This window comes from Coloeus monedula (assembly GCF_965178545.1).
Source record: "Coloeus monedula genome assembly, chromosome: 17".
NCBI lineage: Eukaryota > Metazoa > Chordata > Aves > Passeriformes > Corvidae > Coloeus > Coloeus monedula.
The window spans coordinates 2293621-2320617 of record NC_138797.1 but is presented as its reverse complement, the minus strand read 5'-3'; the positions used below and the strand labels follow the sequence as shown (position 1 = coordinate 2320617).

General features: G+C 58.0%; 2 protein-coding genes across 2 annotated transcripts; one reads left to right on the top strand and one right to left on the bottom strand.

Annotated features, from left to right (window-relative positions):
* Positions 1 to 545: 545 nt before the first annotated feature.
* On the bottom strand, positions 546 to 26343 carry NECAB3 (N-terminal EF-hand calcium binding protein 3; the record flags this gene model as incomplete). Its single annotated transcript, XM_082292752.1, has 13 exons — positions 546 to 574; positions 1332 to 1423; positions 1678 to 1755; positions 3273 to 3385; positions 3926 to 3979; positions 4353 to 4432; positions 4854 to 4975; positions 5147 to 5283; positions 13850 to 13947; positions 14257 to 14282; positions 20863 to 20971; positions 21822 to 21846; positions 26251 to 26343. 13 exons carry the CDS (start codon positions 26341 to 26343, stop codon positions 546 to 548), a joined length of 1056 nt encoding a protein of 351 aa, XP_082148878.1.
* Positions 7098 to 8198, top strand: ACTL10 (actin like 10; the record flags this gene model as incomplete). The annotated part of the gene is made up of 1 exon (XM_082292681.1): positions 7098 to 8198. The coding sequence occupies one exon, from the start codon at positions 7098 to 7100 to the stop codon at positions 8196 to 8198; it is 1101 nt and encodes a 366-aa protein (XP_082148807.1).
* Positions 26344 to 26997: the final 654 nt, after the last annotated feature.

Sequence of the window (26997 nt, the reverse complement as noted above, 5' to 3'; positions counted from 1 at the left end):
CAGGCACAGCCATGGGCACAAAGCCAGTCTCACAGCCACAGCACGTGCTGCCAGCGTGGCAGGGCACAAGCAGGCACACCTTGCCAGAAGTACTTGATGAAATATTTTTTTCCCTATAAAACACTCTTCACAATCCATATCAAGCCACCTGGCTCCTGGGCAGGATGTCAGAGCTGGCCAGAGCCCTGTCCCCCTGCCCATCCTAGCACCCTGTGGAGCCTGGGAGCCAGGAGGAAGAGGAGCTGGAGTGCAAGAGGGACTGAGGGCTCCTGGGCTGCAGCACCAGCCCAGTGCTCCCCCAAAGGCCAGGCTGCCACCCCCACACAGCTCCCCCAGGCAGCTCAGACACTGTCTTAGGAGCAGGATAAATAAATAAATTAACATGAAAAGAGCAAAGGAGCAAAACACTGGCAGGGCCGAGGGCAGGCAGCCCCCGCAGGCCCCAGGAGGGAAGGAGGGACAGGGAGGTGACAAAAGTGATGGCTGTGCCCAGGGCTCCGCGTCCTCCCGCATGCTGATGGTGTCCTGGAGACGGCTGCCCCGGGTCAGTTGTTGTTCATGATCCACCAGGAAGCTGGGGAGAGAGGGAAACCAGGGAGGTGAGGGCAGTGTTAAACTGGGAATGGGGGTTTGGGGGGCAGGGATGGGGGACCTGAGCCTGCAGGTCTCTGGCCTAAAGCACCCACCCCCACCCATGGCATGGCCTGGAGAGGGGTGATCCCCTGGAGCTGTGGCAGCTTCTGCAGGAGAGCACAGGGAATGTGGTCAGCGGGACTGGCAAGCCAGGAGCAGCACCAGCAGCACAGGGTTCAGTCCAAATTAACCCATCTTTGATGGACTAAATATTCTACAAGACCCTGAGGGGATGCTTGGAAGCAAACTGGGGCTTGATATTGTTTCCAGTTCCCCACATCTGGTCACACTTCACGGGACCATGGGAATGTGCACATTCCCCGTGCTGGCCTCTCCCCTATCCCAGCCCTGCATGTAGCCCCTGGGACTGACCCAGGAGCACCAGCACTTTGCAGAGCGAGTTCAGGGCTCAGGTGGAAAACAAACGAGGCACCAGGTGTATTTGGGACAGGTCTCAGCTCATCTGCTACCCGGGAAGTGTCCCTGCTCCTGCCTGTCGCCACTGCAGAGCACCCGTGGGCAGGAGACAGACCCCAGCTCACACAGCCAAACCTGCTGGGGACAACGGGTCTCACCCTTGAAAAACATTATTTAGGTCACCCCAAAGCAATCTTCTGCTTGGAGGGAGCCACGCTGCCTGCTCCTGCCCTGCTCCTGCCCTCTGCAGCACACCCGGAGCAGGACTGAGGCACCCTCACCTGGGAAGAGCATGGTGGTCAGCAGCTCCGGGGACTCCAGCAAGCTGAGGATGGACTGCTGGAAAGTCTTGCTGCAGCTGGACTGCAAGTGGCTGTAAAACAGGGTGTAGGGTCAGGGGGATGTGGTGCCGGGACCCCCCTGCCCACACACAGGGACAGGGCAGCTTCTGCACCCCGCAGCACCAGCCCCTGCTCCTGCCCTGCTCCCCAAATCCTCTATCGGGGTGTTCACCCCCCGGCGAGCTGCAGACGGCCCCAGGGCACACAGGGCAGGGCAAGGAGGGGGAGCAGTGGGCAACCCCCTTGAGCCCCCAGCACCCGGCCCCACACACGGACACTGTCCCACCTTCTCCACGAGGTCACATCCTGCCAGAACTCGTACAGGATGAAGCAGGCCTCGTCCGTCAGCTTGCAGGCAGAGACACTGTGGGGACAGAGAGACCCTGAGCCGGGGCTGGGCACGCTGGCACGGCCCTGGCGTGAGCCTGGAGCGGTGTGGCCACACGTGCCCCAGCAGCCTGGGACAGGGGGGCACTGCTCTGCACATCAGCCTCACCACAAGGCTTCCAGAGCACAGTCTGGATGCATTCACAGTTTGTGAACAGCTCCAGGGGATCCCGAACCCAAATCCTGCTTCACAGCTCCCATGTCCAGGTGGCAGAGGAGCTTCACAGCTCCTGCACAGGTCTTTGCTGCTGCCCAGGAACCAGCACGTTCTGTGTTTTATTATTCCTTACTCATCCCTAGCACGGGCACAGCTCATCCTGCCAGCCCCTCGGAGGAGGTGTGTGGCACCTGTCACCCTTCACACGGGGGGAAACTGAGGCACGGCTGCAGAAGCTGAGCTCACAGCACAAACCCGCAGCTCTCTGCCCCCAAAGCGATGCTGTTCTGCCAGCGATGCTTCCCACATTCCCTCCTGCCACAGGAAAGGCTGGGGCTGCCCCCAGCCCGCGGGAAGGTGGGTGGGAGGCAGCAGCGGGGTGCGAGTGCAGGGCCAGGGGAGCAGCTGTGCTCGGCTGCTGCAGCAGCAATTCCAGCTGAGGACGAGCCTCTCCTCCAGCTGCTGCCAAGGGCTGCTGGAGGGGGCCAAGCCCCGGGGGGACAGCACAGCGTATCACCCAGCAGCTCTGAGGCTCCCTGCTCGCACGAGGGGCTTCGCCATTCCCTGGAGTGAACCAGGCCCACGGAGTCTCCCCGGGCTCGGCTCCAGCTTTCCGCTCACATGGAGAGCCAGCCCATGCAACGCCACCCCGCTGGCTCCACAAATAGCCCTGATGACAAAAACGCCCATCTATTCCAAAGAAAAAGCCTCCCATTCTCTCCGCTGCACGTGTCACAGCGAGCATCTTCCTTTTGTTTGCACTGAAAATGTGAATTTGTGCTGTTGGAAGTGAAGAGCTGAAAAATGACACTTGAAACGGGAACGGCACGAACATTGCCGGCTGCAAGCGGCCTCAAGTGTCCCGTGGGAGAAGGGAAGCAGCGCTCAGGGAGCAGCTGTGCCACCTCAGGGACAGAGCCAGCAATGCTGGGGCAGCCTTGGCCTCACACAGGGTCAGCTTCAGGTGCTCCTGGCAGCTTCCCACACACTCCCCATAAATGAACGCCCTGCAGGAGCTCTGCCCTTGACCTTTCCATCACTTTCGAGTCCTTCGGTGCTGGAGGAGCTCTTGCATTCGCTCACAATAACACGCCACAGCCGCTCCTGCTGGCGTAAACCTTCCCCACTCCTTGCCAGGCACTGGTTCTTACTGGGGTGATAGTGCAAGGACAGCGCTGCAGCCGTGACACGCGTCCTGTCTGCAAGGTCCGAGCCCGCCCGTGCCCTGGCCAGCACACAAAACACTCCATACAAACCCTTGCGTCCCCCAAGGGTGTTAAACCCCCCATTTCTGGGGGAGCCACCCCCCAAAGCACCCCCCAGAGCCCCCCACTTACTGCAGGCAGCTGCTGTGCCCGGCCGTGCCCTCGGTGTAGGAGCGGAACGCCTGCCGGAACTCCTCGATGCTGCTCGTGGCCACCGAGATCTGCCTCTTGGCCACCAGGATGTGCTGCCGAGGGACAGCGCGGCATCAGGGGCTGGCCTGTCCCCTCCTGCCCTCCCTGCTCCCACCCTGCTGTGCCATCCTGTGGCACCGCAGCGGCTCCGGCACCACCGTGCCGGGGACAACGGGGACACAAAGGTGCTTCTTCCCACCTGGACAGGTTGTCTTTACAAGGACCACACCAACAGGACATGCTGCATCCCCCAGTGGGGTCCTTTGGGGCTGCTGCAGTTCCCAGTGTGCTTCCCGCAGCACAAAGGGGCTTGGGGACCCCTCCGCCTGGGTGTGTGGGCACTCAGAGCACCCCTGGGGGCTTTGGGCACTCACAAGCAGAGTGTTGCCCTCCTCTGGGCTGCCTGTGGGCACTGCCTGGAGCTGTCAGGGACATGAGGGAACTGCATTTGTCCCGTGGCTGGCCCCACACCCGGCTCACAGCCCTGAATCCCACCCTGCTCCATCAGCCAGAGCTCCCCCATGCCGGGGCACAGAGGCAGCATGTGTGAGAGGAGGCACCTGCAAACCACGAGGACAGGGACAGGGACTTACTGCATCCTGGCCTTTGCACATGGCTTCGTCCTTCAGCGGCTCCAGGCGTGGGCTCTGCGCCAAACACCAGGGGAAAAACGAGGTTACTGGGAGAGCTCAGCAGCAGGAGGGGCTGTAACCCAGGGGACAGGCGGGCACCGCTCCAGGGACACTCCCTGTGGTACCTGGGGGAGGGCAGGGCTGTGCCCTGCTCATCTGTGGGGTCAGTGAGGCCCGACTGTCTCGTCAGCATCCTGGGGAAGCCAGGAGAGGGTCACCAGAGGTGAGGGAGAAGGGTGGCTCTGCAGACTGCAGGGCTGGTGCGTGGGTGCAGCTCTGTGACAATGCCAGGGCTGAAGAGGGGGGCTGCTGGCACAGGGGGGTCTCAGCACTGCTCTGGCCATGCCCAGGTGTGGGGCAGTCCCAGCCACCCCCCTCGGGCACACACCTTGCACTCCAGCTTCTCGATGAGCTGCTGGAGCCTGTTGATCTGAGCCATCCACTGGCTGTTGTCCTCGACACAAACCCCTGCACGGCAAAGGGCACAGGGACGTCACCCAAAAAAAGCTCCGTTTTGTCATGGCAAAAGCTTGCTCAACACCTCACAACACAAAAGCTTCTAAACCTCTGATTTAATCCAAAAAACTGTTGGATTTTTTTCTACTGAAACTTTTCCCACTGCCTAAGAGATACAACATCTCACAGAAGCTCCAGCTGGCATCTGGGTGAGATGCTCCAGGCTCCATTCTGGAGAAGCCCTCACTGCCCAGTGCTGCTGCAGATGTGGCACTTGGGGACATGGGTTAATGGTGGCCTTGGCAGTGCTGGGGGAATGGTTGGACTCGACCTTGAGATCTTCTCCCACCTGACTGATTCTGTGATTCTGTGCTGGTCCCACACCCCCTCCAGGCTGCAGCAGGGCACAAACAGCCCGAGGGACAGCAGGTACCTGTTGTCAGCATCCCAGAATAGGGGTCTGTTGGGGACAGGCAGACGTTCTTCTGTCCCCTGCGCCCACACCGCCTCCCTGACCTCAGGCCAACCAAAGTCTCCGATTTCTTGATGTCCTTTCTAGAATTAAAAAAAAAAAAAAAAAAAAAAAAGCAAAAGGAGGGGTTGAAGTCATTCCTAGAGGTGCCAGCTCCGCTGGGGGTTTGGAAAGGGCAGATCCCGCTCCCGGCTGTCCCTCCCAGTGCGGGGGTTGGGGACGGGGGGGGGTCTCAGCACGTCCCACCCCGTTACCTCTCCCGGCCCGCCTGCTCCTCCACGGTGTCCACGGCGCACTCGAGGGACGCCTGCAGGGACTGCAGCTGGTGCATGGTTTCCCGCAGCAGGAACCGGGTCAGGAACTGCTCCATCTTCGAGGAGGTCTCGTACCTCTGGGGCAAAGGGGAGAGGATCTGTCAGACACCTCTGGCTCTGCACAGGGGCACACCTGGACTGGGGTGGTCCCTGAAGTAAACCAGATGGGGTGGATTTCAATCAGATTTTTAGTTATCACTAAAAGTGATGCTTTAGGGCAGAAGTGATGCTGGAGGGCAGAAGAACCCTCGGGGTGCACTGCCTGTGAGATCACAAGGGGAATGCACGCATGGTTCCATGAGCGCTCCGGCCCCAGCACCCACAGCTCTGGCCCCAGCATTCCCAGCTCTGGCCCCAGCATTCCCAGCTCTGGCCCCAGCATTCCCAGCTCCAGGAGCCCTGGAGGAGGGCAGATGGACACAAGCCACAAGGTAAAGAGCACCTTCAGGGACAGCCCCCAGCCCCAGGGAGGGCTCCAGGGCCGGCACAGCATCCCTTGTGCCCCCCACTCACACACTGCTCTGCTCACTCCAGGGCTCTGGCACAAGGCTGGGAGCCTGTAGTGGTCCCCCAGGTGCTGGCAGCTCTTTCCAGGGACCCACCCACCACTGGCACGCCCGGGCAGGGCTGGCTTCATGCCCTCTCTGCCCAGGGAGATAGCGCCAAGCCTGTCTGCTTCCATGAGAGCTTCCCTGATGAATTTCTGATGTGTGCTTACACTGGGGGGGTGTAAAGGCGGCTCCACAGGGGCACATTAGAAGCTCTGGAGAGAATGAAGAGGTCACCTGGCCTGGAGGGTGCCCAAATAGTGGGTCAAGAGGAACACCATGCCACAGGACTAGGTCTGGGAGGCACAGAGAGCTGGGGAAGTGCCGGGACACACACGGAGGCACCCCAAACTCCTTCCTTTCTTTGCTAGCTGGGATCACAGATCCTCTTGGGTCCTCTCCATGTGCTACGGGCTCTGCTGGCAGCAGCATTCATAGAATCATAGGATGTTAAGGGATTGAAATGGACCTTAGAGATCATCCTGTTCCAACCCCTGCCACGGGCAGGGACACCTTCCATTGTCCCAGGCTGCTCCAAGCCCCGTCCAACCTGGCCTTGGGCACTGCCAGGGATCCAGGGGCAGCCACAGCTTCTCTGGGCACCCTGTGCCAGGGCCTCCCCACCCTCACAGGGAACAACTTTCTGGGCATATCTAACCTAAATTTCCCTCTTTCAGTTCGATCCCATCCCCCCTCGTCCTGTCCCCACAGCTCCTGAGGAAGAGTCGCTCTCCTGCTTCCCTGCAGCCCTTTCACACACTGGGAAGGTGCTGGGAGGTCTCCACACAACCTTCTCTTCTCCAGCCCCAAGAGCCCCAGCATTCTGAGGGGAGGTGCCCCAGTGCCCTCAGCAACTTCATGGCCTCCTCTGGACCTCCTCCAACAGTTCCATGTCCTTCTTATGCTGGGGAAACACAACTGTGCACAGTACTCCAGGTGGGATCTCCCAAGAGCAGAGCGGATGGGGAGAATCACCTCTTCTTACCTGCTGGCCACGCTCCTTTGGCCGCAGTCCATTTGGTCCAACTGCTCAACTTTCCTGTCCAGTTTTCACTTGCTTCCTTAAAACCACCTGAATTTCTGTCCTTGCACTGTTAGAAAGTCTCCGGGAATGGAGACAAGGTACCCAAGGAGGGATGCTCAGCGAGACAGGGAGCGAGGAGACAGAAGGGAAGGCTGTGACATACCCAGACACTTCCAGAGCAGACACTGCTGTCCTCCAGTGGGGTTGATCCAGCCTCCTTTGCAGAGCACTTACCTGAGCCTGGTTTGCCCTCACAAGACACCTCTTGTCTCACTGCAGGCTCTTCCCCTGTGCCCAGCGTCCCTGTGGAGTGCCAGCCATGCTGAAGCCCGCAGTGGTCATAGACAGCGGCAGCCACTTCACCCGGGGGGGCTTTGCTGGCCAGGAGCAGCCCCAGTGCGTGCTGAGGACCGTGCTGGTGCATCCCCACAGCGCCCAGCAGCACCTCCCTGCCACCGAGAGCACGGGCGGCTGGGCCGCAGCACCCCTGTCCTACCCCCTCAAGTACGGCGTTGTTGAAGACTGGGATGCCATGAGAGCCCTGTGGAGCCACCTCTTCTGCTGCTGCCTCAAAGTGCCCCCAGAGGAGCACCCGGTGCTCTTGGCCGAGTCCCCGTCCTGCCCCGCCGCCGACAGGGAGAAGGCGGCCGAGGTGCTGTTCGAGGGCTTTGGGGTGCCCGCCCTGCACGTGGCCAACACCGGGTTCCTGTCGCTCTGTGCCCATGGCAGGGTCACCGGGCTGGCCGTGGAGGCCGGGGCAGCAATGTCCCACGTCACCTCTGTCTGCGGGGGCCGGACCCTGAGGAAGGGCAGCCGCTGCCTGGGGGTGGCCGGGGAGCCGCTGTCCAGGCACCTGCAGCGGCTGCTGCTGGAGAGCCCCAGGGAGCCCTCGGTGCTGCAGGCCCTGACGAAGGCGGCGCTGACCCGGCTGAAGGAGCAATGCTGCTACGTGTCCTTGGACTATGAGAGAGACCTCTGGGAGAGAGGGTCCCATCACCCAGCCAGATTCCAGACCCCCGATGGGCACTGGATAACCCTGGGCAAGGAGCGCTTCTGCTGCCCAGAGCCGCTGTTCCGGCCAGAGCTGCTGCACCACAGCTGCCCCGGGCTGCACCAGCTGGCCGGGCAGAGCCTCCAGTCGGTGCCTGACCACGCCAGGAGGCACATCCTGGGGAACATCGTGCTCTCAGGCGGCTCCTCCATGTTTCCTGGCTTTCCCGAGAGGATGTGCTTGGAGTTGAACCTGCTTTTCCAAGGCGCAGGCGTCCACGTTGAGGTCCTGGCAAACCCCAAGCGGGGCACAGCAGCCTGGGCTGGGGGCTCCATGGCAGCCTCACTCACGTCCTTCCAGCACACGTGGATGACAAAGGGCGAGTACCAGGAGCACGGGGCCGAGTACGTGCACACAAAATTCCAGTAGAGAGGTGGCAGCCATCCCCCGCTGTCACTCTGCAGGAGGAGTGACTCCGAAACACTGCCCTGCTCCGGGCACAGCTGCAGCAGCGGTGACTGAGCAGCTCCTGCGCTGCTGCACGGGTGCAAAGTCAATTAAAGAGCCCCAAAAGAAACAAAGTGCTTCTCACTGACACTCCAGGTTATTTCCTATCCACCGTCTATCTAACAAGGGTTTGGCCCCTAGGGCTGGAAAACAATCGGGGCTCATGCTGGGGATCCAGGCCACGCCGAGTGTCTGGTCTGGGTACATTTAGTCAATCCCAAGGCTCCAGGCTGCATTTTCTAACAGGAAATACAGCTGCCAGGATGAGGAAGGGGCCTTCTCCAGCTGTCAGCACTGCAGGACCCCCAAGGGGAGCCACGAGTGCTGAAGGAAGGAGCTGAGCGGGGAAATGTCCACACAGCACCTGCGCTGCAGCCACTTTACTACGGGAGGTGATTTCTCATCCTGGCACTGGAACAGGTCAGCACTGGGTAAGAAAGATGAGCTGAAAACCAGGGAACTGCATTCACTCCTTGCAATTTTGGTCTAAAGGTCATTTGGTGCTCCAGGGAGCTGATTCAGCTCCCTGAACAGGCATTTTCTCACCTGCCTTTGCTGCTGCCTCGCTGAACTGACTCAGCTCGGCAGACGATTAGAAAAGGATCCGAGGGTGCAAAGGAAGCAGCTGGGGAGCACAGCCCAGCTGTCACAGCAGACTCCTGTCCCCATGGACAGCCCCGTGCCAGCTCCTCAAGGGACACAGAAACCACAGGATGTCACCGTGAGCACTGAGAGAGACAGGACCAGCAGTGGGAGGTCGGGGAGGGAGCCTCCACATGATGCAGAGGGCTGGCTGCTCCCCAGGAGCATCCACCAGGAGAGGTCAGCCCCTTTCCTCGACAAGATGAGGAGACAGACTGGAGCAGCATCCTTACCTTCCCCACGGTGTCTTCATGTGGCCCCAAGGCTGCAGCACCCGCAGCCAGGCTGCCCTCACCCCCCCAGGCTCCATGAACCATGTCCAAAATCATGTCCAGCAATGCTACCCCACTACTCGGGTCAAATATTTCCAATTCCTGCTGTGTTTCTCTCCAGCACACTGAGGATCTGGAATTCCAGAAGCTCTGCACAGAAGGATTTCATTGTAACCCTTCCACTGCTGGTGTCAAAGAAGGGGGGCAGTGGGGAGGGTCCTGAGCCCCTCATGGTTTTCTGGCTGCTCTGTGCCACCAGCCCAGACCAGGAGCTGTATCTGACTGGGCTGGATGGGAAGGGGAAAGGGAAAGGGAGTGGAGATGATGGATGTTCATCCCCCAAGCTCTGGGCTCATGCTGGAGTCAGCAAAGGATGGTCACAGCTCCCCCCCCAGCACCAGGGGCCAGGGGTTTTCATCCCTGCTGGAAAATGAATCTCATTTTCCTGCCTCAGGAAGAGGATGGCAGCAACACTGACAAGAAGCAGCTGGAAACTGAGTTCCAGCTCTGCATCTCCAGCCTTTCCCAGCCAAGCACTCCACCTGCCCCAGGAATGGAGAGCTCACGGCTGGAGACCCCTGCCCACCCCTTCCCCTCCTCATCCCAGGGTGTGCAGGCACTAAAATCCCTGCCAGCACTGCCTCTCTGTGCCCACCCAACTCCTGCCAGCCCGGACACACATTCCCTGCTTGAAGGGGAACAGAGACACTCTAACCTCCCCAGGACACAGCTGGAGTGAGTGAGTCCCCAGGGGGGCACAGCAGGTACATTATTCACCCACCACACAGCCCTGCACAGTCCGTTTCACTACCCAAAATCCAAATGCTGCCATCCCTCTGGCCACACTGAGGGCCCTTCCCCTCTGCAGCTGTGGGGTGAATGAGGTGTGCTCCCACCTCCCCGGTGTCCTGCCAGCCCTGCCACAGCCTTGGCACGCGGATGCTTCCCCTCGTGTGGGGGATGGATTCTTCTCCCCGAGCACATCACTCCCCTTCCCAGGGCCAGGCTCTGGGATAAGCACCAGCCCAGCACTGCCCACGCTCTCAGCTTCCACCCTGAATGGCCTAACTCCGTCCTCCACGGATGGAGTTTTATGGCAGGAGCAGAGCTGCTCTCACCAACACCACATTCAGCCTGCCCCGAGCCCCACAGCTCACCCAGGTCAGTCCCTACACCCCAAACACACGGGCACAGGCACCAGCGTGGGGTGACAGCCCCCAAAATCCCACTCCCAGCCCAGGGCACGCTGTGCTTGGAAGGGACTCAGCTGCAGAGGGTCCCACGGGGACAAGGCAGCACTGCCAGCTGCCTCCTGCCTCTCGCCTCGTCAAACACAGCACACCCAGGGGAACGTGCTGCAGACAAGGATGGAAACAGCCATCCCTCAGGAGAGCTCCAAATGCTGCTTCACCTTCTGCATCGACTTGGAAAATTTCATGCCAGGGGAGAGAAAGAACTGAAAGTCCGGCCCCCACTGCACGCCTCGTTTTGGGGCAAAAAACCAAAATCCTCTAATCAGGTGTAGCACAGAGGTCAAGCCCTCTGTTGTCAGAGGTTCAATAAACTCACCAAGCACAGTGTTTTCTGCTCATGGCAAAGCCCCATGGGGAGTCACAAAGGAAATAACTCAGCAAGCAGGAGACAAGGAATTCTGGTGGTGCACTGGTACTTCAGCTCTGTTTACCCCGATGAAAATCACCAAGTTGCCAAGAGCTGCTACAATTCTGCTTTTGAGGGGTTTTATTGGTTTCTTATGATGATAGTTAAGCTCAGGACAGAATGGAAGGGGTGGCCACATAATTCCTGTCAAAGAATAAATAAGGCTGCCTGGCTTGGAGAGGTATTTATGTGAGGGTTTGCAGTGCTTGCTCACTGGGAAATGGAAAGATTTTAGCATACAGGCTCCCTGTGAGAAACATCAGACTGTTTTCTGAGGTATTTCCACCGCTCACTTCCTACCCTGATGCAATTATATTGCAAACATGAAGTCCAGCCACAAAATAAGGGGTAAGCAGCACACTACAGCACAGCTATCATGTTCTATTCTACAAATAAGTGGGAATGACAGAATTTGGAGGAAAAACCCTCTCTTCTTGACAAGGCATATTTTCTTTAGCATGTTCCTACCAGCCCAGCGAGGAAGGATGGAGGCATGGGAACCCCTAATGGTTTGGTTTCCTCCTGCTGACCTGTAGATCCATAAAAACAACCACGAACAGGTTTGCTGCTCACACACACACACACACACAGAGCTTCCTGCAGTAACTGCAGGCCCACAGGACAAACCCAGCTCGTACTTCCCACACTTTATCCCAGGGTTTATCCTGACAAGGTGCATGGGAGCAGATCGAGGAGCTTGTCAGCCAGGAGACAGGCCAGTGATCCATGCCAGGTATCCTGGCCCACAGTGACAAGCAGAGAGCTGGGAATATTCGATACCAAAAAGGCTTCTGGCAGCTCCCAAATACACCCACAGCACATTCCCTCCGAGCTTCGGTTTCCTTATTTCCCTCCTTGCTGTAGCTCACTGGCATGGTCTGAGCAATCCCCCACAGAACTGCCCGGGCTCTCTGTCTGTTTTCCTGCTCATTTTCACATTTCCAGCTGGGGGTCCCTGGAGGATGCAGGGCTGAGCAACACCGTGGCTGCAGCAGTGAGGAGCTACTGGAGATGGATCATGCCCTAACTAAGGGATGCTGTGGTGAGAGGCAGCTCAAGCAAGAGATTTCCTCCTTCTCCTAGCCAGCCTGGGCATCACTGCCTTCTCCAGAGTGAGGCAAAGTCCTCAGAAATACAGCCTGGGAAGAACAGGCAGGGACTGCAGATCCTTCAGCAGGGCTCTTCCAGTTTTCTCAGTGCACAAGCAGCTCCCTGAGATGAAAATTCATCTGGTTCTTCCATGAGGCTGCTCTCTCTGCCAAAGTGGGGCTCTCAGACCTCAGAGAGGTGTTTGAACCAAAAGAATTGAGGGGCAGGTGTAATTTGGGAAATCTGTTCTCTGCCCTGGCTCACAGAGGTGTGAGCTTGGGCTAAAATCCAGCCCATTAATCCCATAATAACTCAAGCCCGAGTCCAACTCTGGAAATACAAATGTGGGAATATATTCAGGTCCCAGCAGGTAGGAATGCAGCATTTATCATCTCTGGCAGCAGTGGCAGGTATCCCACAGCTCTGCAAGAGCCCTGCCCACTCCTGCCTTCTCCCCAGCTCAGAGCCCAGCACAGCAGGGGAGTGCAGGGAGATGATTCCCAGCAGGATCAGTATCTTGCCCTGGGGCACATCAGGGCTGGGATCAGAGCACCTGATCAGCACAGGCCTCCCCTGGGTGAGAGCAGTGCTGGGAATGCTGGACTGCCCTGGCTCTGGGCAGATCCAAACAGGTGGAGAAATGAGTCCATCGAAATTTGTTTCAACAGGAAAAACCTGCTTCTCTTTTCCAGGGAACACCGGTAGCACCAGAAAGTACGGAGTGAAGGAATGCATCACACCAATACAGTGACTGTGCTGTCCTTTGGAGAAACGCGTGACTACACACATTCATTACCCAAAAAAACAGGACAGAAAGGAACTGAAGTAAAGCACAGCTCTCTGGAGAGGATTCCTCCTCTCCCTCTGGACTTGTATTTAACAGCTGTGAGTGGGGCCAGGGACCTGAACCAACGAGAACATGCATTTTCAAGAGATTCCCTCTCCTGGCATGAAATTTCCCCACGTTCAGGGAGACGCTGCTGAGGCTGGCTCTGGCCAGAGGAAAGCTCAGAGAGGGACTGAGACACTGCAGAGGCACAAACACCACTTTGATAAGTGTGGGACTGACCCCCCTTTTCCTCTCTGTCAGAGCAGTGTTCACACGGGTGATACCCCTCATCTGCTTCGAGCAAAGCACCGAAGGCACAGAAAGGGTCTTCCCACAGCTCAGCACCAGCCCAAGCACACAGCTAAACCATTTAACCTATTTCAGGTACAAAGGGGGCTGCTGGTCCCTTTCCCCACTGTCTTCATCCCGACGCTGCCCAGCACAGCCGGGGGCTCGGAGCTTGTCCTAATTAGCAGCCTCCAATCTGCTTCCCACCAGCACAAGCTGCGGGAAGAGGGAGGGAGAGCATTCCCGCAGGGATGGACGCTGCACCAGGCTGGGAGACAGGGAATTGCAGCCCTCCCCAGGGCAGCGCTGCCCCTCTCCTGCAGCCGGGATTTGGTGCTGGGAGCACGGGCTGGGCTCAGCACAAGCTGCTGGGGGGTCCCTCCAGAGCAAGATCAACCCTGCAGTGCAGATTTTGAGCCACGCTGCTGGGTGGGAAACGCTTTGTTTTGGCTCAGAACTCAACACGGACTCTCGGGGATGCTCCCAGAAAGGGTCCGTGGGCAGGACCCTCCGAGGAGCTGCTGGAACAGCCACTGCCAGAGCCCTGCAAGGAGGGAGATGATGTTTCCAGAGCACAAAAGCTTTGGATTTACCCTTGTCCTCCTCGGGCTGGGCTCCCCATCCTCTGTGCCTGCAGCACTGCCCCCACACGCGGACAACCCGAGCACGCCCAGGCACCCCCTTGATTTGAGGGGCTTGCTGCCTCCGACCCCCAAATCTCACACTAAGAAGCAGCTGTGCTCACCACAGCTCCAATTTCACGCCCACCTGCCCGCCGCTGGTGCCGTCCTTACCAGCTTGGTTTTGTCCATGGCTGCCAGCACCGCAGCATTGAGGGTTTCCAGGGCGGAGAGCACGTTCCTGTATTCCCCCAGGTACGCCGAGAAATAATCTGGAGCACGAGAGAACACCATGGTCAGGCACCTGAGCACCTCCTTCTCTGCCTCCCCTGCTCCTGCTCCCCACACACAGCCCAGAGCTGCAGGGGGGGCATTCCCTTCCCTTTCCAGAATCATTCTCCCACCTGGGCTGAAATGAAAAGTCCTTCCTTATCCCCTTGGGAAAAGCACCTCTGTGCTGGGATTCAGGCCCAGGGACTGCCGATGGCAGCCAGTCCTGCCTGGCTCAGACACACACAAGCCCCACCACACAGATCCTGGGGAGGGGAAGCTCTCCAGGGCAGGAACATCTCCTGACTTACCACACAACTTCTCCGTGTCCACGTTACTGCAAGAAACACACAAAAAAAGCTCCTGTTAGATAGTGGGGCTGGTTGTGGGGGAAACAGTGGTGGTGACCAGGGGTTTGGGGGCTTGTCTCGAGTCCCAGCGGATTTACTGCTTGCTCATGTATTTTCAGAAGGGTTTAGAAAAATAAGAAGCTACACAGGTTCAGAGCCAGCACCTCTGCTGCAGGGGCTGAAGGAGCAACAAAATCGGCTCCACCAACATCTCCTGGAGCTGGAGTGTGCTGGGAAAGCATCTGTGACAGCAGGGTGAGGTTGGGATGGAGATGCCCCACACCCCTGGCTGGCAGCCCCATTTCTGAGCCCTGGAGCTGCTTCTTCAACCCAACCTCTTCCCCCAAAGATGGGAAGCATCCAGCCAGGGCTCCCTCCTTGTTTATCCTTGACCTCAGCCCAGCTCCTCCCCGTGGCACCAGACGCCCTCCTCCCCCAGCTGCTCCTCCTCCTCTTCCCTGCCCTCAGAGCCCAGGTGGTGTGGGGCTGCCTGGAGGCTCCCGGGGGGCTGGATGGCTTCACAGCCCACCACAGCGGTTTTTCCTGCCCTGAAGGTCATTAAAGCAGGGATCTGGCTCCAAAAACCTGGAGGCAGAGGCCAGGCCCCCACCCCTTTTCACTAACAGAGAGCACGGCACTGCAGAATCCACCCTGGCATCCTTGCAGGGCTTGGCCAGGTCCCTGCTGTGGCTACTAAAGGTGCTGCTGGGGTGGGGAGGGAGAAGGAAATGTTCAAAAACAGGCACAGGTTTTGGGGATGGGTTTGCATGGTGCTGTTGGATCGGCTCAGGCAGCCAAAGCCACGGAGGCAGAGCTGCTCATGATGCCCAGCATCACCCAGAGCCTGCAGGGACAGACCCCAGGATATCATTGCTTCAAATCAGCCTCTGCTCAAAGCATCCTGCTGCCTCAAAATCCCCTAGATGGTTACAATCATTTTTAATCCTGATTGGGAAAGTAGAAGAGAGCCCAAAAGAGAGCTTTTTAAGTGTTTAAGTGCTGTCACACATGGAGGAACCGGCGGTACCTGGAGTTTGCCAGGCTCCAAGCACAAGGAATGCTGCAGTGCTGCTGCCCAGGGGGTGTGAAACCACGGCCACATCACCCTGCCCCCCTCTGACACTGCTCACAGGGCAAAGGAACAAAAACACCCCCGTGTAAAATTAGAGGACAGTGTGCAAAGTGTCCAAAATTCCATTTACGGTGAAATAATCAAGGCAAAATCTTCCTACAGTTTTTCCCAAGACATCAAAGACTGGTTTCTGCCTCTCTCTTTCTTCTGGGCTTCCACTTGGTGCACTTTAGCAGCAGGCAGTAGTTCAAAGCACAGGAATATTTTGGTGTGAGGGGTGGCAGAGCCAGGGCAGGGGGACTGCAGCCCCTCTGCTCCAAAACTGCATCTGGAGCCTCTGCAGGCAGCAGAGAGGGGCAGGGTGAGGCTGGGATCCGGCTCAGCTATTTTAAACATACAGGAGCTGACTTAGGCAGGGCTCTGTGCACTGACCTGGCACTGCAGGCACTTTTTTAAGTGGATAAAAAATCCGTGTTTCCCTCGAGACTCAATACAGATAAACCTGCAAAGCCACAGCCCCTTCCCCTGGCAGCTCCTCTCCATCCAACTTTGCTGGTCCCATCTCTGAGCAGCTCTGCTAGACAGAGACACTGGGGTTTGGAGCACCAGTGTACACTGGAAGAAGGTTTAGCTCCTTCTTAATTGCTCCCCTTCGTTTCTGGCAGCTGCCTGGAGCCTGCAGAGCTGCTGCAGTGCTGCAAGAGCCCTGGCACTGCAGCACCCACAGCCCTGTCAGACCTGTGCCCATAGCTGCCACTGCAGGGAGCCACTGGTTCTCAGCTGAGAGAAGAGTAAAAGTCACCGAAGAGGGGACATGGACACCTCCTGCACACATTACCCAGGCATTTGCACTGGTCCCAGTGAGCACCTGGGGCTGGGACTGGTTTCAGCAGGAACAAGGAGCCACCAGCTTAACCCACTGCCAGCCCCCACCTTGGTGCCAGCAAGGTGAGATGAAGAGCTGCCATCAGCTCCCACCCTTCTGGTGGAGGAGCTTCTAAGGCTTCTAAGGAGAGGCCAGAGGTTATTGATAACTCTTTATATGTCTGTTTGCTGCTTAAAGAGAAATGTTAACTAAACAATCACTAAACCACTAAACACTGAACCAATCAACGACGTCTTGGGGCAAAAATCATCCCTCTGGGAGCTGTCCAGGGGAAGATCTGCACCCTTCCCTTCCTGATGCAGCCTGTTCCATCAGCAGCCCTGCATGGGAGCCTCTCCCCACGTCCCTCAGCCTGCAGCAGCCCCCAGGGCACAGGCAGGGGCAGGACAGAGCCCAGCAAGCAAACCCCAGGGCTGCTGGTGCCATTCTCCTGCTACCAGAATTCCCACAAAAAGCCAGGAGGAGCTCATGTAAAGGACGTGCACACCAAATCCTGACCCATTCTGCAGGGCTGCCAGGGGAAGCAGGCTTTTCTCTGCTCCTCTCTGCCATTCCCACTCCAAGAGAAGAGCCATCCTCTGCCTCCAAAGCACTCCTGAGACTCTCCACATTTCCCACAGCCGTATTTTGACTGTGCTCAAACCACTGATTAACTGTAATTAAGCCTGAACTGATGATGAAGGATCTTGTCATCATTATGCTGTTGGGATTTTGTCAGAATGTGCCTGGAATTTATGCAAGAAAACAGCAATCAGCTGCAGAAAAGCAGACGGGAATTTTTTTTTTTTATTTTTATCATTTATCATGTTGGGAACCTCCACTGCCATCACAGATCTGGTTTCCAAACCTTTTTTCATGTGACACGGAGTGTTTCAGTCACTCTCCATCATCCAGGGACTGGCAGATGCTGTGGCTCTGAGGCTCTGAGTAAAGAGAGGGGAGGGAATTCACTGGAATCCCTTCTTTCAGAGAATCACAGGCTTGAGGTTATTTCCACTGAGAGACTTTAAGAGCCACCAGGTCATCACTTCCACCCCTTGTGGCTCCAGGTCAAAGGCTCTGAGCAATCTGCACGCAATTCCTGAACACTCTCATGGATTTTCCAGACCTGATTTTTCCAAATCTCCCCAAGAGGTGCAGGACAAAAATGTCTTGGGGTGACCTGATCTTGTATTCCCTATCGCTGCACTATGCCCAGAAATTCGTATATACACCTTTCTATGCTTTTAAACTGAGCCTGAGTGGAGAGAGATAAAAACCCTCAAGGACACAGACAGAGATAACACACTCTCGTTCTCGGCATATTTTTTTTTTGGCTTCTGCCTTCTGCTGCAGTAGAGAGGAGCTGAGAGGCACCCTGCTTGCTGCTTCAGCCAGTTTTTCGGGGTTTTTTTTTTCCCTCCAGAGAGCTGAACTTGTTTTTTCTTGGAATTTCGGATTTTTTCCCTTTTTCTGCTGGACTGCTTCAACATCAGAGCACATCGGGAGGACTTTCCACCGAGCGCAGAGGGCCTGGCCCCGGGCCAAGCCCAGCTCAGAGGAGACCAAAGGGAGGACTCTGACACTTTCCCACGTTTTTTCTCCACAGCGAGATTTTATTATTTAGCATTATTTTCCTTCTCCCATGTGTTTGTTAAATAAATAGTTTTTATCTCTTTCACTTTCTTTCGAGGAAAAAGTTTATTTTTTTTCCCCAAACCTGGCAGGGGAGGGGTGGTTTGGAACCTGCCTTCTCTCAGAGGATATATTTCTACCTTTGGCCAAACCAGCACAACATAAAATCCAAACACCACTTCCATGGGCAGGTTTCACAGTGCAGGCATCCAGCCCCTGCAATACCCCAGCGTTCAGTCCAAAGCCCTTTGTAACCAAATCTCCATGAACTTGTCCCAGTGACACCCTGGGATCTGCTGTTATCCTGCTGACACCCCGGGATCTGCTGCTGTCCCACCCAGCTGGGCTGCAGATGGACACAGAGAGCAAACCACACAGTGTAACTCTCCAGACGCTTCTGGATGCAGTTTGGAGCTCTCATCCCTCCAAAACCATCAGTCTCTTCTCATCCAAAATGGATGAAAATGCTCTTTTTTCAGGAAGATGAACCTTCCTGTGCCACTGCCAGAGCTGGTGTGGAGCTCTGGACCAGCCAAGCAAAACCATGGACCTGCTGTTGTACCAGCTGCCATGCAGAGCTGAGTGTGGTTTCAACATGAACTTTTAAATGTCACAGAATTAAAGTGAGGGGATACTTTATGCCAAAATGGAACCTTTTCCTGAAATGCAGAACAAAAACAGCCTCATGTGGAGATGTAGAATCTGAAGTGACCCCACCAGAGGTGTGGGATGCACAGGCCCCAACGTCCCACCTGAGTGCTGGGTGGGTGGGAGGTGGAAAGAGGAGAGCGTGGGGCTTTCTGGAGGGAGAACAAGTACTGTGGGAGAGCTCTGAAATATTCCTCTCCCCAGCTGTCAGCTCTGGGGCCCAGGGGAGGAGCTGCACATTCCAGCGATGGGTGAGGGTCAGGATGGGTCCGGGCAGTGCTGGACACGTAAAGGGCCTGGGAATGAAGGTCTCTGTTACTGTCCCTCCTCAGGTCAGGCTGGCAGGGACAAGGAAACACAAATTCCAGCCTAGACCTGAGAAACACAGCACCGAATGCACCTGCTGGGTTAAGGGTGAGACTTTCCCATCATCACAAAAGCTACGGGACACGAAAGCAGCACAGCAGCTCTCTCTGTAGAGCTTGTAGCTGCTTTCCAGCTTTGGAACACCCTTGAACCTGGCAGCAAATTTTGGCCAGCTCTCTAAAATATGAAGCTCCTGCCAGTGCAAGGCAAGCCCAGGAGAGAGGGGCTGTCCAGCCCCCCACCATGGGGACATCAGGGCACCAGCACAGCCCTCACATGACGCCAAATCCCGCACACCCCAAACCCGGTGTTTCCTACATTTGCTGGAAGCCACTGAAGGCAGGAATTTGGAAACAGCTCTGTCTGAGGGCTCCTTCTGCTCTTGGTGGCAGGAAGAGAACAAAGACCCAGTGCTCATGCCCTGCTAATAGATGTCACCAGCTTGATGCTGCCATTGCCACGTTGCCATAGCTACGGCACCCTCGTTACGGTAACGAGCTGTGGGGGCACCACTGCAGCCACGGCTCCCCTGGCAGAACAGGCCCCTGTCAGACCAGCTCAGCTGCTCCAGACAGATGGAACAAGCCTGACCTGAGGGCAGGAGACATTCCCTGTTCAGTTTTGAGCTGGGTTAAAGCTCCCAGCTTGGCTCCCAGCTTTTCCAGGGGAGTTGTGACTCCAAGATCACCCCAAAAATGGAGCAAGAGGAAAGGAGCATTTCCAGAAGAAAGGGAACACTCGCTGCCAACTTCCTGGGATCACAGCCCAAAGAGACAGAGACGTTTTCAGGAGACACCTCCTGCTGCTCACATCCATGAGCCCAGCTGGCAGGACAGGCAGCAACGGGCAGCCAGGCCCCAAGGAAAGCAGCACAAGGCTGCCCACACCTGCCCACTTCTCTGCCCATCACTGCAGTGGGAGCTAAACCCAGCTCCAACACCTTTGGGAGTCCATCATTCCCACTGCCCCGGTCCTGAGCGGATGATGACGCTGGGTGGCTGCTCTTGGTGGCTGCTCTTGGTGGCTGCTCTTGGTGGCTGCTCTTGGTGGCTGCTCTTGGTGGCTGTTGGCATCTCAGGGCCTTCTGTGCCACTGCCCTGGCTCCCTGCAAAGCCCAAATTTCCTCACCCTGCTGGGGACCTGCACCCTGGCCAAGGGTGTCCGAGGTGCAGGAGATGCTTCCTGGGCTGCTGGGGAAGCGGCACGAGCCAGAGCCAAACCTGCCACCCGGACTGGCAGGAAGCTGCAGCCCCCTGTCCCCCAGCAGCACCCCAATGTTTGAACAGAGCCCAGCCATGCAATTTAGCAGCACCCAGTTCCTCCCAGTGCCAGGACAGACACGCCCATAGCAGCCAGCGGGGCAGACGGACCCCAGCGAGGCCAAAAAGTACCCAAAAAGCTGGGATGAGAATCCCAACTGAGCCCAACAGACTCCTCTGGATACCACCACCCATGAGGAGACCAGAGCTAAACACAATTCCTTCTCCTGTTCTTTAGGGCTTTCTTTTTTTTTTACAAGTAGCTGGCCTAAATTCCCCGTTACATGCACCGGGCCCACTTGTGTGGAAAGCAGCTCTTATGTAAGTGAAAAGCAGTTCCCTGTGTCAGCACCGGCGAAGTCTGGGACTTTGCACAGTCTGTGCCTTGTCCTCACACCACCACACGCCCCTGCAGACACACAACCTGCTCCATGGGCTGGGTATTCCTGGAATACATCTTCCAAACCGAAAAAAAATGGCATTTTCAATGCTTGCTTGCATTCTGGAACCGCAGTAAATCCGATTGCCGCTCCCAAAATGTCTGACTGCTCCCAGCACCAGTGCTCGCTGCTGGTGTTCAATGGGTTTGAACACCTGCCTGTGGCAAGAGGTGGGTTTATCTTACCCCGACTATTTATCACACCCGCCCCCAAATGTCCTCCATCTCCAGTCAGGCAGTTTTAGCTTCTCCTGCGTCTCCTCCGTGCCACCACGGTACTCACTCTGAGTGACGCCTGTCAATGCCGCTGAACAACTCCCACAGCTCCTCCGAGCTCAGGATGCCATCAGCAAAGTAGTTCTTGAACTCCTCAAATGACAGCTTCCCATCATCTGCATTTAAATAAAAAGGAAGAATAATTATATATCTGTGGAGAGCAGCATCCCAGCCCCGGCGAGCCTCCAGCGGGTGCGTGGGATGGCTGGGCGTGTTGTGCATGACAATTACAGATATCTCCCTGAAAGCATGGCCCACCAGCCCAGCAAAACACTGGAATTGCAGGTGGGAATTTCAGCCCTTTACCAAAAGCCCCCTTTGCTGTGTTCTCAAAAACGCACGCAGCCCGTCCAAGAACAAACGGCACAGTGAGGGCAGCATCGGTTTTCACGGCAAGAAAATGCTCTCCATTGACTCAAGAGCTTTTTCCTTCCTCTCTGTGGAGGACTTCAGCTCCTGGGCTGCATTGAGATCTGCAATAAAAGCATCTCCTAAAGCCTCCAAGCCACCATGAAGGAGAAGAGCCCAAGAGAGTGTGGGAAGCCTCAGGGAGACCACTTGTGATTTTGGACCTCTTGGTTTATGGGCGCTGAATTAAAAACTGGGTAGCAGAGCCTAACTCCCAAATGCCAGAGCTCCAGGGGCACCCAGAACCAGGATCACCCTGTAAAACCCTGGACTGAGCACAGAGACAGAACCAGTCCTGTGAGGGACAGAGCAGAAGCCTGACAGCCCCTGGGCCAGGAGAAGGGCTTGGAAGGGGCTGTGCCCTGCGTGGTGCACGGATGGGGAATTGGGGGAGCCCATTCCCCAGCCCCTGGCCAAGCCCTGGGATCCAGGTGAAGCAGAAAAGCATTTTCTGCCCTCCCTCTCTCCTTCAGCCAAACCTCCAGTGGGAACGAGCCACACTGCTTCAGCCAGAGCCAGGCAGGGAGGGGGAGGCAGCAGCAGGAACAAAGCACTCACCGTTCTTGTCGGCTCGCCGGAAAATCTGCAAGACAAAACACAGCAGGGCTCAATGTGGCAGCAGGGAGAGAAGGGCATCTGAACAGTGAGCCTGGCAGCACCCAGCACCATGGAAAATCACCTCCAGGAGCTCAGGGAGCCGTGGAGAAGCCCCAGCTGTTGGGACTGCACAGGCTGCTCCAGGAAATTCTCCTTTGCCAATGATTAAACCCATTTCTTGCCTCTAATGCACAGAGCCCTTGGCCGAGCGAGCCCAGCACTCACATCGAGCACCTTTTAGAGAACACAGAGGCGAAGGAGAAGGGACTTTGCTACATCCTTGTGATAGCAACTGTTTAATTTTTCAGTCCATTTATACGAAGGAACATTAAGTATAAACCCAGTCCATAAGGAAGCACTTTGTGCAGCACCAACACTCAACCACCTGCACCGAGCAGCAGCTCCTGCCCTGAGCTTTGCAACCACCCCTCAGCACAGCCCTTCCTGCAGCACCTCGGCGTGCACACACACCGTAATTAATTATTAATGAATTAATTAATCTGTAACATATTCTGCCACAGAGCACAGCTGGAGAGCCGCTCCAGTTCAGGGTCTCAATGCAGGTTCCCAACCACGAGGCTCCTGCCCATGACCCAGGAGAAAGCTGGGGCTGCTCATCCCTGCCGGGATCTGTTTCACCAGTAATTATTGGAAGGTCTGGGACTGACTCCAGTGAGGAGCAGCATCACTTCCGAAGCCTGGGAACGTTTTCCCAGACCAAAACATATGAGGTTTTGTCCAGCACATCCTAATGGAGTCAAGGACAGAAAGTTGTCTATGTGGCAACTCTCATTTATATCATCCTGGGTGATGAAGAAATCTGCAGGTCTGAAGAAAGATTAGGGAAGAAAAAGGGCCGGGAAAGGAGACAGAACTTTTGTTTTCTTGGCCACAGCCCGCCCCGGAGCAGGCAGAGGCACCGCTGCCCCCTCCACCCCCGGCTCCTCCTGCACTGCCCACCACCAGCCCTGCTGCGTGTTCCAAGGCTGCAGACCCCCATCCAGGCACCAAAATCTCCCTGAGAAACTGAGGTAAAGTAAGAGCTACCCAGGAAAACCCCCTAAGCCTCTGGCTTGCAGGTGGGCAGAGGCTTTTCTGGTGTTGGAGCTCCCTGGTTCCTTCCCCGGGACCGAAAGCAGGAGCAGGGACAGCTCCTTGGAGGATGCTCTTCTGAACAAAGCGAAGCGAGCTCCTCCTGCCCCGAGCTGCTGCAGGGCCCGGAGGCTGCTCTGGGTCGAGCAGCATTAGGTAACCATCCCCCCGGGATTCCAGCCAGCCTGGCTGCTTCCCTGGCAGGAAAGCAGGGCGGGCACTCCCTGAGCACCACACAGGACGTGGTGGATGCACTTTGGAGCTGAGATAGGAGCCTGCAGCTCCCAAACAGTGGCGATTTCTCTGGATTTTAAAGCAGAACGGGTTCCTTGTGGGGTCTCACGGCTGCAGGGGCAGCACCCGTGGGTCTCACTTGTCTGTGCCGCCCTGCCAGGGGCTCTCCATCAAAGGAGAAGCTTCGTCCTGCAGAGCTCTGTGTCATCAGAGGGACGCATGGCTCATGCAATGAACCTCTATGGCTCCAGATGTCACGGAGGCCACCTAGCTCATCCCACGGACAGTCAGGTGTCACCCAGGCGCTGGGTGCAGATTGGAGCGAGGGCAAACGTTTCCCACTCACAGGCTGGCCTTGCTCAGCAGGGTTTATCTGTGGGCTCAGAGGAAGAGCACAATTTCAGGGAGGATCCCCTGGGGATGAGAAGGTCTCTAACCCGGCGTGAGCCCATCCTGGGTTCAGCAGGAACCTCAGCAAACAGAGTGGATGCCTCTTCCTCACGCACAAGGCTCACTGCTCCAGCAGGGAGTTACACGAGCCAGTGCACACACGACAGCTGCCTGGAGCTCAAAATAAACGTGGCACAAGCAGGGAGCTGTGAGAGCCCCCCGAGGCAAGGCCACGTCTGCTCCAGAGCCCCTGGGAATGGCAGGGCTCTGCACTGCCTGGGGCGAGCCCGTCCCTGGCTGACCCCAGGACCCAGTTCCAGCCAAGCACAAACAGCACAGAGCCACTTCCATGCTCCACAGGGCGAATCCTGGCCCCTGCCTGGGCACAGGCACATGCTCAGCGACGGCAGGTGAGCGCTGCTCCCAGTGCGGACAGCAGTCCTGGGACAAAGCCAGGGAAAAGTGATGCAAAACCAAGCTGGGAATGGGATTAGGTCTGCGTGGGCTGCTGGAGGGCCCTACAAGCAATCCCTCTCTTGCCTCAGGGCGGACCGGCAGCCTCAGAAGCACAGGGACACTGCCTGGAGACCGCGATGTTTCCCTCAACCCTTGGGCTTGGGTCCCGAGCAGCCGCAGCCTCACCCAGAGCCTGCAGCCGCAGCCACGCTGGGACTGAGGGAAGCGGCACCGAACCAGCATTTATTTGCAGGATGAGCCCCACACGCACCCCGGGAAGGAAGGAGACTGTAGGATTTCTCCCTGCCTGCAGGTCTGGAAGCAACCGCGGCTGCCGGACAGGCAGCCAGGGACAGGCGGCTGCTGGGGAGGGACAGCTGCCCTGGGGACCGACCCACGGCAGGCTAAGGCAGGCTGCAGCCAGGCACCGGCATAAACGCCGTCCTTCCCGAACCTCCCGTGTCCCGGGAGGGGAGCGAACAAGCCCCGGGCACCAGCCTGGGGGACAAATCTCGCCGAGGCTTGAGATGCTGCACAGGGCGATGGCAGCACTGCGGCTCGTACCGCGCCTGCAGCGAAGCGTCTCAGGCAAAGCCCTCCTCCTCCTCCTCCTCCTCACTTCTCCCAAAGGCAGGAGGTGTGCAGGTAGGTCCCAGGGGAAGCAGCAGCCACCGGGATCTGTGGTGGGCAGCGCTGCCGGGAAGGCAGGCGGGGCTCCTGCCCTGCTGCCGTGGGATGCTCACTCCCACAGGCCTGGGGGGCAGCTGGACACAGGCCAACTGCCCAGACGCAAAAGTGCAGAGATTAAACTCACCCTGCCAAGCTCTGGAGCAAAGCTGGGAGCAAAGGAGTCACAGGGTAGAGGAAGAGAAGCCGTCAGAACCCGGAAAGCAGCTGCTAGCGTTGTTAACATTTCCCATTTTAATTGCCTTAATGACACCCTGAGGGATAGATGTGCGACTCAACGAGTGCCCTGAGGAGCTGAGCTGGAACACAGCTGTTACTACCCGCCCCCTCCAGCCCATCCTCCCTCAAGTAATTAGTGCGGTTAATGATGCTGCCTGGAGAGCCCTGCAGCCCGAACCCCCAGGCAGGAGAGAGACCCTGACCCCCAGCTGGAAGCTGCGAGCAGCGCCACGGCCGAGGGAGCCGCGCTTCCCAGCGCCTCCCCGGGGATGCCAGGAGGTCTTGGACTGGACCAGACGTGGCAGTGCTGCCCAAGATCTGCTGTTCCCCTTCTCTGGGATGGACTGGGACACGGGGGTGAACGTGGATCGGGACAAGACGGAGATGGCAGCTGGGAGATGACAGCTGGCACCGACCTGGGCTGTGCAGGTGCCGGGGCACCACCAGCCCTCATCCTTAAACCTCGCTGGCTTTCTCCTCCTCAGTCCTGCGGCAGGGCAGGGGCAGCACCTCTGCCCCCACATCTCCTTGGTCCACAGGGTGACTTGGAGCGCAGTGGTGCTGGACACTTGGGAATGCCAGGGCTCTCTCACCAGGGAGATTTGGGCGCTGTCCACCCGACCCAGCTCACGGAACACAGCCAGGAGCAGGAGGGCCGAGCACCAGAGGTGGGCTCTGGCCCGGGCTGTGCCACTGGCCCTGGGAGGTGGCCGGGATGCAGCCGCCTCCCCCAGAGCCCCGGCGCGGCCGTGGCCTGGAGGGGACGCGGTGTGGCAGGAGGAACTGTGCCAGCATCTCTGAATACAAAGACAGCCACCACCTGCATCTTCAACTCCTCCGTGCCACCCGCAGCCGCCAGGATGCCTGGGCGACCTCCAACCTGCACGGAGCATCCTCCTCCACAATCCCGGCGCGTCAGGAGCGGGCAGGGACACGGGCTGCATCCGGGGGCTGCTGGATCCCATGGCTGTGAACAGCTCCAGGGAACCTTGCACAGCGTTCTTACCAGACACAGCTCCCGCTCCAGGAGTCATGACAGCCAGCTCTGGGTGAGGCGTGGGCTGTTTCTAGCCACCCAGAGGCCCAGCATTCAGCCGAAGGACACCACACCATTATTTAAGCCATCACGACCATGCACAGCTCCGGCTTGGCATGGCCGCAGAGCCTCTGGCGCATCCCTCGGGCCGGTTCCTCCGGGACCAGGCGGGAAGGAGCCTCACCCCGACGCCCACACGTGCCGCGGCTCCCCGAGGGGAAGCACAGCGGCCCCGGGGCTGGGCACGGCTGCGGGGGTCCCGCCCGCGGTACTCACGTCGTGAAAGATGGGCAGCGGCTGGCGGTGGGGCTTGGGACCGCGATCTGCTGAGAGCAGGCACACGGCCAGCAGCTCGGCACACGACATCATGGTCCCGCCGGGTGCGGGTGCTGCGGGCAGCGAGGGCGCGGGGCCGTGGGCAGCGGTGCGGCGCCGGAGGGTGCAATGCCTTAGGGCGCCGTGCGGAGCCTTGGGACGCCGTGCGGTGCCGCAGGGCACGGTGCGGTGCCGTAGGGATGGGTTCGGTGCGGTACCGCGGTGCGGTGTCGTAGGACGCGGTGCGGTGCCGTAGGGCACGGCTCGGTGCGGTGCCGTAAGGATGGGCTCGGTGCCGTAGGGATGGACTCGGTGCCGTAGGGATGGACTCGGTGTGGTGCTGCAGAGATGGACTCGGTGCGGTAGCAACGGCCTCGGTGCGATAGGGATGGGTTCGGCTCTGTTCGGCTCGGCAGGGATGGTTGGCTCGGTTCGGCTCGGCTCGGCAGGGATGGTTGGGCTCGGTTAGGTTCGGCTCGGTTCGGCTCGGTTAGGTTCGGCTCGGCTCGGCTCGGCTCGGCTCGGCTCGGCTCGGCTCGGCTCGGCTCGGCTCGGCTCGGCCCGGCCGGTGCCGTGCGCAGGTCGCGCCCGCCGATCCCGACTCAGCCGAGCGGCTCCGCCGCCCCAGCCAACTTTGGCTCCGCGGAGGGCCCGCCCCCGCCGCGATCCGATTGGCCGCTGGCCGTGATTGGCACCCAGAACCACCAA